At 31.1% G+C, this 15816-nt stretch overlaps 2 protein-coding genes and 1 long non-coding RNA gene across 4 annotated transcripts; all 3 read right to left on the bottom strand.

Annotated features, from left to right (window-relative positions):
- Positions 1–1175: 1175 nt before the first annotated feature.
- LOC112754912 (NAC transcription factor 47) lies at positions 1176–3370 on the bottom strand. Its single transcript, XM_025802734.3, has 3 exons — positions 2919–3370; positions 2393–2706; positions 1176–2244 (listed from the first exon to the last, which is right to left on the bottom strand). Exons 1-3 carry the CDS (start codon positions 3349–3351, stop codon positions 1651–1653), a joined length of 1341 nt encoding a protein of 446 aa, XP_025658519.2. The 5' UTR covers positions 3352–3370; the 3' UTR covers positions 1176–1650.
- Positions 3371–8488: 5118 nt separating this feature from the next.
- On the bottom strand, positions 8489–9061 carry LOC114925507 (secreted RxLR effector protein 161-like). Its single transcript, XM_029293867.1, has one exon. It carries the CDS (start codon positions 9059–9061, stop codon positions 8489–8491), a length of 573 nt encoding a protein of 190 aa, XP_029149700.1.
- A 2132-nt stretch (positions 9062–11193) lies between these two features.
- LOC112759039 (uncharacterized) lies at positions 11194–14018 on the bottom strand. 2 transcript variants are annotated; one of them, XR_011873677.1, is made up of 8 exons: positions 13572–14018; positions 13005–13245; positions 12865–12896; positions 12710–12785; positions 12497–12550; positions 11821–11962; positions 11566–11646; positions 11194–11442 (listed from the first exon to the last, which is right to left on the bottom strand). It is a non-coding gene; the product is annotated as an uncharacterized lncRNA (long non-coding RNA). The 2 variants fall into 2 exon arrangements; XR_003814626.2 differs by having other exon boundaries at positions 12710–13245.
- Between the last annotated feature and the right edge of the window lie 1798 nt (positions 14019–15816).

Here is a 15816-nt window from a genome sequence, read left to right on the forward strand (position 1 = left end):
TATGTATGTGGTGTTTACACTTATATAATAATAAAAAATATCATTTATACACTAAAATTAACTACTCAAATTAGTCACTACGTATTTGTATATAAATATATATGTTGTTTACCTATTTTTTTAATGTATATTTTATATTAGTGACGGATTTTAGTGTATATACACGTAGCATAGTTAAATAATAATAATAATAATAATAATAATAATAATAATAATAATAATAATAATAATAATTGATAAATATAAAAAAAAATCTAAAACCACCTACATCAGCCACACATCGCGATGTGCAGCAAAGTTGGACTTGGCTAGTCATTTAAGTTCTCCACAAAAGAAAGAGAAAAAAGATCGATTTTGGTGCGGATTCTCCAACTAGATTTTTTTTTTTTTTTGGGTTACATTTTTAGGTTAAATCTATGAAGCCTATAATAGTAATGTAATAGACATTCACGTGGAAAGAAAACACCATTAAGATGTACCTCAATTCTGTTAAATTTTGCATTAGTCTATCTATTTATAATCTTCATATCTGTTCTCCCCCATCTTTAATCTTCACTTGCTCTGATTTGTAAATTCTCATTCCAAATGGTAAAGGGATCTCCTAATAATATATCCAACGATCCTCCTATTTTCTAAAAAAAAAAAATTAATATACTAGCATTGAAAGAATTTTAATTTTAATGCGTTGAGTTTTATACCGTCATTCAATTAGAGTTATGCATTTAGATGACTTTTCAATAAGTGAATTTGAAAATTAATTATATTTATAATTTGCTAATACATGATTAATTGTATGAAACTTAAATTTGTGTTAAAAATATAAAAAAAAATAAAAAACTTTTCTTATTAAATTTTAGAATGGTGGAGGATTTTTCTTTTCACCTTAAAAGCAGTACTGAAACGTTTATGTTCATTTTTGTCATTTTAATATAATTAATAAATAAAATAAATGAGTGGCAAGCGTTACGTATCACATGACAACATGAATTGAATGAAGCATGAAGCATGTCATGGTTTCAAACGCGTGAACAATAACGGCCAGAATATAATGAAAGATATCCGATAAAAGGTTCATGCACCATTGAGCATAATGCTTTGCTGAAAATGGCAAACGGTGGTAACAATCCAAATCCAAAAGAAAATTCATAGCTACCGTAAACTTTTTTCCCGGAAAAGAATGAAAATTGAAAAATATATAAATATATGATCACAAAATCAGAACAATACCTTTATCTACAAAGAGTATATTTATCTATCAATATCAATAAAGCTAACCTGCCAAACCCAACAACTAACGTAACACCACGTACAAATATAATTAACATTTTGTACATGAATTTGCTTCTGATTTGTCACAAAATTAAGAGACTAGCTAGGATATTTTTCTTTGAATGACGGAATCTTCTTCCTTTCTTTTTGATTCCGGTTCATCAATAATCATCTAACAATAATCTCTAATTTCATTTATCAAGCACGAACTAAACAAAACAAAAAATAAATTAAAAAGAAAAAAAACCGGTACCTTTTGTAATTTTCTGTGTACTAATAATGACCAAATCGGTGGGCTCAACTTGTGGATTCGATATTTCAAATATCTTTTCCTAATTTCAATTTTTGTTTTCTTTTTCTTATTTTGGTCTTGTCTGCAATTTATCCTTGAAATCGAAGATGAGGAGCGAGAAGTAAGTGCTGGTTCAAGAAGGATTGCTTGACAAGGTAGTTCCATTGCGGGTTCTCGTATTGTGCAGTGTTTGTGTTGTTAATGTTATTAGGGAAGCTGCAAGAAGAAGAGCCCATAAGTTGGTGATGGAACTTCTTTGATGGGTGCAACACCGTTGTTGTTTCCTCGTCTATCTGGCGCTTTGACCTCATCAGCATCATGTTGCTGTTACTAGTGTTCTCCATGTTCGATGAATGGTTCAATTGGTTGGTGTTGATCTGGGAGTATTGTTCCTGATCAAGGGTGCTGTTGTTATTGTTCTCAGATAAGATGGTGCTGAGCATGGAGTAGTCCATGGCATCTAAGAGGTTTGAGAATGACACAGATTTTTGAGAGAGAAGTGGCTGCGGCGGCAGCGGCGGCGGTGGCGACGGCGACAGTGTTGGAATTGGACTCTTCAAAATGGTGTTCTTGAATAAACCATTTTCTTCTGCAGCCTGAACTTCACTCGACGGTGATTCCTCCGGTGAAGATACTGAGAATTTCGACTTCTTATAAATCCGGCACAGAACCCAGTCATCCAACTGCACAAAGGCACATGAATTAGCAAATTGGGCAAATCAGTTATAGCTCAAATGGCATGATCTCTCTATACTCACTTAAGAGGTTTCGGATTCGAATCACCTGTTTGTAAAAAAAAATATCAAGAGGAAGGGTAGTTAGTAAACTTACTCTCATGGAGGTATCTTTGAGCTTAATGGGTCTATTGTTGTCTACAAGACGATATTCGTGCATGATCCAATTGGTTTTAACACCCTTTGGAGGCCTTCCTTTGTAGAAAACAAGAGCCTTCTTGACACCAACGCTGCTCTCTTGGCCTACTCTACGTGTAACTGTGGCCGCCGGCGACACCACTATGGTCTTGTCGGTACCCGTAGCCTTCCAATACCCTGAAGCAGCTGCCCTGTTTGGCCTCGCACCGTTTGGGTACTTCCGGTCTCTTGGACTGAAGAAGTACCATTCTTTCTCACCAAACGCAGCCTTAGCTGGTGATAAAGAAACCACAACAAACCAATAATAATAAGCTTCCACATCACAACACTGTATGCTATAATATACAATAAAAATCAATGATACGTTGCGTCATTGATTATATTATGACACGACATGGCACAATCTTATCCTCATAACAAACACAAAATACTTACTAACAAGAATTGAAACAAAAAAAAAATGCTATTATATATATATATTATACCTGGTAATTCCCATGGATCCAATTTGTAGATATCAACCTCAGCGATGATGGAAACAGGTAAGGGTATGGATGCTACCTTCTTCCTAAGGTAGTGAAGAATGAGTTCTTCATCGGTTGGATGGAACCTAAAACCTGGTGGCAAATTTGATTCCGGTGATCCCATTTTTGAGAGCCTAATAATTTGGTGTAACAAAATATTTGTTATAGGCTTGGTGAGGAATAATAAGAATAACAGAAGGGAGAGAGAAGTTTGGTGTAGCAAACTAAAGTCTAGGAAAAGGGAAGAAGAGAGGATTGAAATTTTTGGGGAGGTGAGAAGTGAGGGGGATTTTATGGTTGACGGAATTTGTCGCCATGTGGAGAAAGAGATTAGGCCAAGAGGGGAAGGGGGCATGAATGAATGAGAAGAAGGATCAACTTCAAAATTTTCCATGAAGTGGGCTCCATTTGTATAAAAGAGAGAATGAATAACAAAATAACAACTATATACACATCAATTTTGTGTTTGGTGTTGATAATACTCAACTTTTTTTTTTAAATTTAATTTTAAAATATTGCTAAAATAAAAACAATATATATGTAGTGATATATTAATAAAAATAACTATTTTTAGTCACCATTTATTTTAAGAAATTATATTTTTAATATATTATATAAAAAATATTGTATTCAAATATTATAAAATAATTATTTTTTTAATGCTACAAATAATTGAGAATTATTTTTAATATTTCAAAAATATAATATATTTGTTTATTATACGTATTTTTAAAATAAATTCTTAATTTTTTAAGAGTCATAATATCAATAAAAAGATAAGAAATAATAATTGAATGATATAAATTAATCAAAAAAATAATTGAACGATATAATATTAATTTTATATTCTAATTTTTATTCCTTTACATAAAAATATCAAATATATATGCGATTAATATTAATTATAGAAAGAAAGCCATTTGGCATAGTGTGCTATACTGCTTAATGTTGTGTAATGGCGGCGGCTGGTGACTGACATCATCGTTCTTGAGATAAGATGGTCACAAGTGTCATTCAAGGCCCCATAAAGTAGAATCATTATGGGCATCATTCAGGATAAAGTGGGAATTTCAGCAACACCTTTTTGAATAGTAGAAAACTATAAATATTCATGTAGAGTAGCTTAACAGTTAACATAAATCTCTTCCGTTCAAAGTACGTACCAAAATAATTTTAATATTCATAACGTAAAAATTTTACATAATTATAAAATGAAAATTCAAATATTTATAATATTTCTTAGTTTCAAAAATTATTAATTTTATTGTTATAATAACATATTATCAGATATCTGTATTGATTTTTTGTGTGTTAATAATATATCAAAATTAAATTTTATACCTAAAGATAAAGTGTTAAATTTAGGAGTTTATAATAAAAAAAATGATTTATTTATATCTTTTATAGAAAAGTATAAGTATACAATAAAAATATTAAACAATGAGAACAATAGATATATATTAGATATTCAATTTACTAAGTATGTGGATAGTTATCTTAATATTAAAATTTAAGTGAGTAATTTAAGGATTTAGTATGTTTTTATTTTATTGAACAAATTTTAAAGCCTATTATTCATATTATTCACAAAAACTATTATTTACCTAACAAAGTCCATCTTTTATTTATTAGATAGTTCACAAAGAATATTTCACTTTATACAATAGTGAAAAACTAAATATCAAATTAACATTTACTTATATTTATATTTTATAAGATGAAATGACATTAATGACAATTTAAGAAAAATGATATTGTTAATAATTTTCTTATAATATATTTATCCATCATTCCATCTCACTATTAAATCACAATACGATATAGTGAAGATCATCTAGTCTTCTATACCAAAATTTATTAAAATCAGAACACTTATACAGTAACAGTACACTTATGTGTATAGATAGCTACCATTATCAGTTTAATAGTTAGTTCATCACGCTAAAAGTGTTGAACTCTATTTAGCTTCTTATTAAGAGAGTTAATTTGATCCCTCAATTTAATCTCATTATATTGAGGATTGAATTAAGTCATGCACTTATAGTACAATGTTAACTAGTCACTAGGCAATTGTATATATAAGTATTCTATTAATTAAATTATGACAAAAAAATTAACTTGATCCATAATTATAAAACTTAACAACCAAATATGTTTAAATATTAATTATTGGAGGATTCAAATTCAAGTACCGGATTGAAGGAAATGGTTCTTTTCAATACTTTTTGTTCTCAATTCGTAGGTATAATATTTTATTATATATTCTTTAAGTAAAATGAGAAAATATTATATAACAAACCACATTTAACAATATTAATTAAAAAAAATTGAGAGGAATCGTCTTCCCCGAAAATGAATCTTATCTTGTAATTACCTCTGGTGGTTGGTGTTGGTCCAGCTTCAGTCCTAGGAAAATTAATAAATTATTATTATTATTTTAGTGGGAAAAGAGAAACAGTAGTATCTCATTCAATTCTAAAACAGAAAATGTATATTAATGTGGTAGTGGCCGTTGTCATCGTCGTGGATTGAGGTGAGACCTTGGATTATTGTGCGGGTGCCATTTGACACTTTGACTGGATCCCCAACCTTTTATACCATCTATATATTCTAACTGGATCACTCTTCACTACTTTAATTTTATATATTAAGGTTGGGTATATTGTGCTTTAATATTTATCATTAACCGGAAAAATATATTTTTAAGAAAAACTTAAGTTCATAATTGTTATTCTTGAAAATTTTTTTTATGGTATCTCTTAATATGACAATTCGAAAATTAATTGAATAATATATTTATATATTTAATTTTTTTTATAAATTAAGGCTAACTAAATTAAATAATAAAATTTAAAGTAATATTATTTATAATTAATTTTTATTAATATTAAATAAATTTAATTAAATTTAATTAATAAAAATATTTAAATATATAATATTATTTAAATTAATTTATCACAAATTAAAATTTTATTTAAAAATTTGTTATTAATTAATAAATTGTTACATAACTAAAATAAAATTTAAATTCCGACTTAAACAGATAAATGTATTAACCATTCCACCAGCTTAAATTTATTTAATTCTTGAAATCTATTCCATCTTCTTTCGTTCCTCTCCAATCACTCCAATAATAACTATCATGTGAGTTTGGGATTTATCTCATCCACGTATATCTAGATTCTAGAACTTCAGAACATATGGTTACCAAACTATTTTAAGCCATTATGTTAATCTCTTAGGTTGAGTTTATTATCCAATTACAAAAGACTTGTCAACAATAACTCTATTAGCAATTAATATGTTACTTTTACGAGTTATTTTTAATTTGTGTTAAATATATTAGTCATAAAAAATTGAAAACACTATCAATCTACAGTTCTTTGCTATTCATACAAATTATTAAAATGATAAATATTACGAATCTTTAGTTTTAATTAATAAGTCTGATATACATATATATTTTTAAAAATATACGATAAGATTATTATTATTAAATTTTTTAAATATTTTTAATAAATACAAAATAAAAATATTAAAAACTAATAAAATTTATTATTTTAAATCAGTAGTTAATCAATTATATTTAAAGAATAAATTAAAAATATATTATTAAATTATTAAATTAAAAGAATTAGATTGATAATTAAAAATATTAATAAAAAATAATAAATTTTACTAATTTTTAAATTTTTAAAAATAAATATATTAAAAATTTAAATTTTTATATTTATAATAAAAATTATTTTAATTTATAATCTTAATATATATCGTTAAAACATAAATAAGATAAATCATATATAGAAAAATGTTAAAAAACTAACAGATTTTATAATTTATAATTATTAATTAATTATTATTAATATTTTTAATAATATAAAATTATTTATTTTTTTATAATTAAATACTGATCATACTTTAATAAAAGTAGACCCTAGACTTTTTCGTCGTTATATATATATATGAGAAAAGGATAAATATGTCCCTGATTTTTTATTCTTTGGACATTTTTATTTCTGACTATTGAAAAATATTTTTAAGTTTCTGATCTTCATAAAATTTGGATGGATCAGTCTCTGAAAAAGGCATTTGGACAGATCAATCCCTAACGGAGGCATTTGGACGGAGGGACTGATCCGTCCAAATTTTGTGAAAGTCAACAACTTAAAAATATTTTTCAATGATCAAAAACAAAAATATTCGCAAGACAAAAGTCAGGAGCTATTTATCTTTTTCTCTGTATATATATCACAGTTAGACTTAGAGCGAAGTGCACACATCCCTGTATGCTTAGAGGATTTGACGATTTGTGTTAAAACTTAAACTATTGGGTACTGGGCCTAACTTGTTGTCAAAGACGTCAATCATGAAACTTAAGAAAGAAAGTGATCCAAACTTTGGTACTGTATTATTATTGTCCTCTCGATTAAGCCGTAACCTCAAAAATATCATGGACATTCATTCTCGTGCGGTCTGAAAAGTAGAATGTCCTTCGTTGACCACTAGATAGTAAGATAGCATACTTAATTGAAAAGAAAACGAGGAGAAATGATTTCCCTTTATCAATAACAATAATAATGATATTTGAGCAATTTGTGAAGCCTGTGTCTCAGCCGATTTTTCCACACCCTCTTCACGCATTGCAATTTTGCATAAGGATGTTAACCGATTGGATCATCGGATTTGAACAAATTCATCATCCTCATATTTTACATGCATTTAAAGGATTCTTTTTGGAATGTTTCTTTATTGGTAAAAGAAGAAGGTAATTTTAAAGACAATATAATTAAAGTAATCCTTTGCTTAAAAAAAATAAATTTAAAATAAATATAATATATATTTAAAATAAATTAAATTATATATATTTATACACGTATTTAAAAATGATCAATAAGTTTGGGAATGAAAATCTTCGATAAAAAAAAGAATTCCCATAAAATTTATATTCAATTTAAACAAATTACGAAAGAAAGAAATTATATACTAATAAATTTAAATTTTTTTGTGAAAAATCGGTTCATACTATAAGCAATAAGGGATGAACGCTAAACCTTCAAGAATAGGAGAAGAGAGTTTTTGAACTTTAAATTCTTGATGTGAATTACAGAGATTGAAAATTTTGATTAGTAAATCTCAAATTGTTGATGTTATAAGTTTACCTATATATAGTGTGAATGTCCTAACTAACTATCCTACTTGGCATAAATACAATAAGCAGTTGCTAAAGTTACTAAAATAACTATTTAGTTAACTCTATCCATGTCAGCAAGTTAGTTATGTAGAAGAGTTTGAAGTGTGAGTAGAAAATGGTGAAATCTAAAGGCATGAAGTTGGTTCCACATCCCCTCTCCCCCCTCCCCTCCTCTCAAGGTTGAGCTTATGAAGGCCATATAAGCCAAGCATGGAGTGACAAGAAGAAAAGGGTGCAGGGGAGAGAACTTTAGTGAAGATATCAGCAATTTTGGTATAATGTGGAGATGGGAAGGAGCTTAATAACTTGTGCTTGAGCTTTGTTGCGCATTATATGGCAATTAGCTTCTATATGTTTGGTACATTTGTGGAACACTGGATTGACCGCGCGCAATATGCAATGTAGATTGACTGTCACAATAGATAGTTGTTGGTCTGAGGATTGAAATTTTGAAATCTTGAAGGATGAAGATGATCCATTGAGCTTCACATGTCAAGGAAGCCAAGGCTCTATACTTGGCTTCAGGAGAGGAGCGAGCAACGGTAACCTGTTTTTTACTCTTCCAAGTAATTAACGTAGTACACAAGAAAAAACAATAGCCGGATATGAATCTCCTTGTCTCAGGGCAGGTGGCCCAGTCACTATCTGAGAAGCCGATGAGTTGTAAATCTGATTCGGTCTTGAACAAAAGACCTTGGGCAGCAACAGATTTTAGATACTTCAGGACTCGTAGAGCGTCTTGAAAGTGTTTACTAGTGGGGCAATCAAGAAACTGACTTAGCTTTCTAACGGCAAAGCTAATTTCGGATCTTGTATTGGTTAGGTATAAGAGTTTTTCTAGCAATCTTCTGTATTCACTAGCATTTGGCATTGGGTCTCCAGATTCTTTAGAGAGATGAGAAGTGTAATTCATAGGAGTTTAACAACTTTTAGATCCAAGCATGCCATATTCTTCAAGCTAGTCTAGACAATATTTTCTTTGATACATTGCTATTTCTCTCTTGCTTCGAGCAAATTCAAAGCCGATAAAGAACTTTAATTCTCCAATGTCTTTGATTTTGAAGAGGTCATAAAGATGTTGCTTTAAAGCTGTGATTTCTCTATAGCAGTTTCCAGTAAGTACCAAGTCATCGACATAGAATATCATAGTTGTGAATCCAGAACCAGCAACCTTCATGAACAAACTATAATCATGTTTTGACTGAGTGTAGCCAAAGTGGACCAAAGTGTAAGCTAATTTTGAGTTCCACTGTTTGCTGGCTTACTTTAAGCCATAGAGTGACATCTCTAATTTGCATATTAGCTTTGGATTAGACACGTTCAAACCAGGGGGTAGTTTCAAATAGACTTCCTCTTCAAGGTCTCCATGTAAAAATGTTGTGTTCACATCCAACTGGTGGACGAACCAGTCTTTGGCGGCTGCAATGGCTATAAGAATCCTCAATGTGTTCATTTTTACAATGGGACTAAAGGTGTCGAAATAGTCCTGGCCTGGAACTTGGGTGAATCCTTTTGTTACCTGTCGAGCTTTGCACCTTTCAATACTTCCATCAGCCTTAAGCTTGGTCTTAAAAATTCACTTTCAACTGATTGCATGCTTGCCAGCTGGTAAAATAGTGAGTGACCAGGTTTGGTTTTCATCAAGGGCAGCAAGTTCTGATTTGATAGCCTCTTACCAACATGGATACATCATAGCCTCTTCATAAGTTTGGGGTCTCTGTTGGTGATCAAGCCAATGGAGTTTTTTTTTTTTGCATGTTTTGTTACAGGAGTATTTCGCTTTTATTTTTTTAACTACTAATAAATTCATATTAATGAAAATAAAGATTAAAGTTTGAAAGGAGAGGAAAGAGAAAAGAGAATAAAGAGAATAATAGATTACTTTATTAATGATTGTGTTATCTAAAGAACATCAAATTTCTACTCCTAACTGACTCAGCTAAGTTATATTTATAACTGACTCGATCTATTTGAATTTTAAAATATGGTTATAGTCTAGGGCATCCATAACAAATATATTTATAACACTCTTCCTTGAATATCTCTAGTGTAATATGTTAAAAATCTTACCAGAAAAAACTCAGAGTGGGATAAAAACCATGGTTGAGGAAAATAGTACATCCCATATTACTCCCCTGATAATTACATCACTTGATATCTCTTAGTCGGCACATCCCAATCTCATATACTAGCTTCTCAAATGTTGAAGTATGTAGTGCATTAGTAAACAAATCTTTTAAATTATAATTGGAACGAATTTGTTGAACGTCTATATCACCACTCTGTTGAAAATCATAAGAGTAGAAGAGTTTTGGTGAAATATGTTTTGTTTTATCTCCTTTGATATATCTCTCTTTTAGTTGATATATGCAAGTAGAGTTATCTTCGTCTATGACTATTGACATTTTCTTCATGGGTAAACCACACATACACAACTAGAAAATTACTTATTACAGATGGATTTACAGATGGATTCGGTCATCATCACAGATGAATTTTTGGTTACCGACAGATTTTGTCCCTCTGTAAAAGCCTCGTCGAAAATTATTTACCGACAGATTTTTTTGTCGGTAATTTACCGACAAAATTTTTCCCGTTACCGACAGAATTTTCCTCAGTAATGACCCCCCATTTTGCTAAAAAACCGTCAAATTTTCTGTCGGTAATTTACCGATAGATTTTTTTCGTTACCGACAGATTTTTTCTTGGTAATCGTCACTTTCATTTTGCTTAAACCGTTCAATTTTTTGACAGATTTTTCGTCGATAACTAGCATCATATTTTCTGACAGATTTTTCGCCAGTAATTGGAGCCTTGGGAAAGCATTTCCAAACTCTGAATATAGACAAAAAAAATCGTTTGTAAATCCGTCAGTAAGATAAAACAGAATTTTTTAAGATTTTTTTATTGTAAAATATACCTTTTTTCATACAAAATAAATATAAATTTAATGAATACAAATTTTTATCTAACTTATATTCGAACATTTATAATATTTTAAAAAATAAACATGTTTATTGTATTATCAAACTAAAAGAAAAGTACTATAATAAACAAGCAAGTCAATATAATTCAAAATATAAACAAAGTGTATTGATACATCAACTATAATCCTCAATGTATTATTCAACCATACTAAAACAATCAACTATACTAAATAGTATGTGAAACTAGTAATTCTTAGACACTGATCACAACTCAAGATGGCTTCCTTGGTCTTCAAGATTCAGCAGTGGCTGAAGCAGCCAAAGATATGGAGATTTGTGGGTATTGCTTCAACTGTGTTGCACTCCTCTGTTACAATAAAAACAATATAAAAATAAATTTATATTATTGCAATATATGATAACCAAGTACATAATGGTAAAGAGTGATAAAAATCACATAGATTATGAACTTCCCAATCTAGAAGGTTACCTTTCCTAATACTGGAGCCATTCCCATTATTACTGAAGCCAAAGCAGAACAAACATATTGTGAAGAATCTAATGACAACTCCTGCAAAAGTTATTCCAAAGTATTTAAACTTGTAAATATAGGTCACCTTTCAACTTTATATTACATTTTAATTTTGATCTACTAAAATTCAAACTGAAAAACGAACAGGAAGAAGAAAATAAGTAAAATTATGATCATATAAACAAAAGGGTAAATCCTAATTGACTCACTCACCTTTGATGTAACGCAAATCAAAGGGTATAAGCCTAGTCTCAGGGTAGTTGAAGCTCGAAACATTAAAGGTTTTGCCACTGCCACCAGCTTAATCAGTTGAAGAGAACACACAAAATGAAAATTTGAGCCTTTCTGCTTCCTTCTGAAAGATTTCAAATGATTATATCATACAACCACTAACCTCAAGTTAATGTGTAACGATTCATCTATGTCACTTAATACCAGGAAAGGAAGAGTAAAAAAAATACAAGGGCAGAAGAAAATGAGAACGAATAATAAGAAAATGTAAAACTCTTATATTATCTTGAAGCAAAGCAGTTCATACTAGTACTATTCACTTTCAGTAACCATTCCTAACAATGCACTATTCAAATATTGAATGAATTTCAAGAACAATTCTAAAATTCAAACGCAATATACATAATCCATGTTAAACTGTGTTTTTCTTTTGCATGAATTTCTTTAACAAGTTGAATTTGCCTTACCTCTTTCTTCAAACACAATGTACATAATGAAGTCTAAGCATTATTGCAAATATAAGCATCCCACTAAAAGTAATTGACATCACAACTAACCTCGGACCCAAACTTTGGGAGCTAGCATGAGTGCCAGAATTAGCAACAAAATCAAATAAGGACAAGAATCAAAAGCTGAGTTCCAGTGATCAAAATCATACCACATGCCAATCTTCCACCAGCATTTCCAATGCTCAAGTTGAGCTCCTTCCCACCTTCAAAAGCATAAGTAAAGTAAAATGCAAATTAGACTAAAGTAAATAATGCTCTAGTTGTGAGCAAGCAAGGAACTTATGATGTAAGTCCACCGTGACATGGCAACATATAAAACAAAAAAATGCACATTCATATACTGTTTACAAGGAAATGCTAACCTTTTCCAAGCTCATCCTCAAGCTTATGAACCACCAAGGCTCTTCCAACTACTGAATTAGGGCCAATCAGTGGTATCTACACAGAGAAAAGAAACACAAAAATGATTGAAAATTCAAATTAATACAAAAAAATAAAACTAAACAAAAGAAGGCACCTGATTGTCGACAATTGTTGCTTCTGCAACTCCTACATTTCAAACATAATGCACAGAATTGGGTCAATAGAACAATACCTTTGTCCAAGCATTTCTTATGTATTGAATTGCATGGTACTGCACAATTTCACTAGTCGTACCTAATCATTCCCTAATATATCCTTGGCTTCAGAGCTAAAATATAAGAGGATTAGAAAAAAAAATGCTTAAATCTTGTTCATGAGAAAAATATGCTTAAATGCAGGGTTTCTATACTGCTTTGATTTCGAATCTATTTTGGATTCCAAAGCCTTCATTATTCGCTTAGTTACAGATGCCTGCTGCAAAGAATAGTCTCCACCTTCAAATTCTCATAACAGTTGCTTCAAGGTGGACCGGTAGCTGCTACATTTATAGAATTCTAATTAGGTCAAATATGTGCACATCAACAAGATCTTGGCAAAATTTATAAAAATTATATGTTTAGTAAGTGATATCTCTTAACTACAAAATAAAGTATTGGTTTGCATAACTCCCTTATAGATAGATATAAGTCATATATTTAATAGTAATGAAAATTTTAGAAAGTGTAACTATAGAAGAAAAAATATATAGTAGTAAACAACATTTATCAACTGTCAAATTAAGATTGCTATCAAATATTAACAATTTGATAATAGGATAAACTTATTGGGATCAGTTATCAGAATGCCAAAATATTAACTTACTCATATAAAACCCTCACGAAATTAATCATATAGCTTGTTAAAGGATGGACTCCATCTGTTATTACAGTCTCTATAGCATCCTTTTCAACTATTTCTTTGAGATCTCCAAAGATCTCATTGGCCATTTGTGCAAGTTGTTTTGTAAAACGAAATACTGCTTCTTTTATTTTAGTGCAAACTTTGCCTCTAAAAAGTGTTTCAATATGCAAATTATCATGTAAAATAATTGATAAAGATTTCAACACATTGAAATATGCCTTGTGTTTTTCTAATAGGTTTAAAAAAGTGTAGAAAAAAAGGAATAATAAAAAGGAACTTATCAAGCAGATGAGGCAGAAGCTAATTGACTCTTATGGTTTGATGAGGCAAAATGACACCAAGAGGAAGCATCATTGGTGCATAATGCAAATTTGTTATGTCAAACTCGGATTCATTTGACATCGCTTTCCAGAATGGTAACTCTTTATACAAATTAATTTTTGACTTATCAGGTTAAATAACATAGGGAAAAAAATGAAAAACAAGGTTTGTAAGAACAGTATGAATCTTGTAGTTTCCATTTGATAATAACGTGAACAACGGGCTGCAATCTTGGCCCACCAAAGGTAAAAAAAAAATACCTGTAACACCTTACCATACAGGGTCTTATGCTTAAGTCATAATTTCGAGATGGCAAGGTATTACGACCTCTAGAATTAAAATTTAGTACGTATAGTAGTATGAATAATTGATTATAACTAGGAGCCTTTGTAGAAAAAGGGGTAAACAAAAATCGTAACTCGAAAGCGCAACACTCCGATCGATAACGTAACGAACAGGGATAAGCTAACGCGAGATTGTATATATACAAAAGAGTGTCAAAAACGGGAATATCAAAACTCAAATCCGGATGCGAAGATAACCGGTCCGAGCATAGCAATATATACATATAATAAAATAAGGAAACCCCAAAGAAAACCCAAAAGGACACAAAAACAGAGAACTTAGTCTCCAAAATCCCCTCTAAGAGGAGTCATCACAGTTTGTATTATTCAATGGAGATAAAAGTATCTACGCAAAACATATAAACCAAAACAGAGCCCCCAAGAACAAAGGATCTTCGTTAATCCGAAAGTCTCCAGCATGCCTCAACGAGAAGCCTCGCGTCCTGCATCTGAAAACCACAAAATCCGCATGGGTGAGAATCAGAGGTCTCCAGCATGGTAACAGTTCCCCATATATAACATGTAATAATAGAGGAAAGCCGAAGGCAATCCTAGGACTTCCTCCAGATAATATCAAAGCTTATAAACAAGCTAAACCATAAGTGGCAACTGACTAAAGATCCTTCTGTCTAACTAATACTTCCCTTTCCAATTCCTTCAGACCTCCCAACCACCAGCAGGAGTATAATGTAGCAAACACAACTAAATCAAACAAGAGATATACAAATAGGAACAGATAAGGCATTTAGACAATTAGCAAGTAATATGCATTCAAATAGGCAATCTCAAACAATTCATATAGTATGCATATGATGAATGCATGTCCCTAGTGGCTGATGATATCATCTGTCGGTTATAGATCCAACCCGACAAGTCCTGGTAGCTAACCATTGGACTGTCCCTCTGTCGTGTCTCCCCAACTCGAGTTATACTCAACAAATCGTGATCATAATCATGATCCATATTCATCACCATCACTGGTGAATATTTATGGGGGTGAGCTCATCCGGGGCTTTCACAGTGCTCAGCCACCTTGACGACATAGGGTCAAAAGAGCTTCGAGTCTCAACCTGGAGCACGTGGTGGCTAGCCACTGCTTCCTCCCAGGGAAACCCTCATCTCCGATAGTGGAAGCGCAAACATTCACAATTCATTCAATAGCATATATGCGTTTATACTTAGCCATAATCATGGCTCCGTCGTAACAAGGCAATGATCTAGCCATCCGGCTCACGATTAAATCCATAACCAGCCAATTCATTAACAATTACGGCCCTTCGGCCCATGACATAACAAGGACTTCCACCGCCATCCTCCGCATCTCACATAATCATCTTTGATCCTCATTGATCATTCATTTTTCCCTTGCTTCATTCGCAAGTTACCACATTCACTAGCTCCTTGTCTCATTGCTAGGCATATTATAATGATTTAAGACATAAGTGGTGAGATCGGAGGCTTAGAAGTATATATGAAATTTGGCTTTTAAAACTCAAAAATCAACTTTGGGATGAAAACAGGGCCACGCGTACGCGCACGCG

Source organism: Arachis hypogaea, chromosome 16 (genome assembly GCF_003086295.3).
Source record: "Arachis hypogaea cultivar Tifrunner chromosome 16, arahy.Tifrunner.gnm2.J5K5, whole genome shotgun sequence".
Classification (NCBI taxonomy): domain Eukaryota; kingdom Viridiplantae; phylum Streptophyta; class Magnoliopsida; order Fabales; family Fabaceae; genus Arachis; species Arachis hypogaea.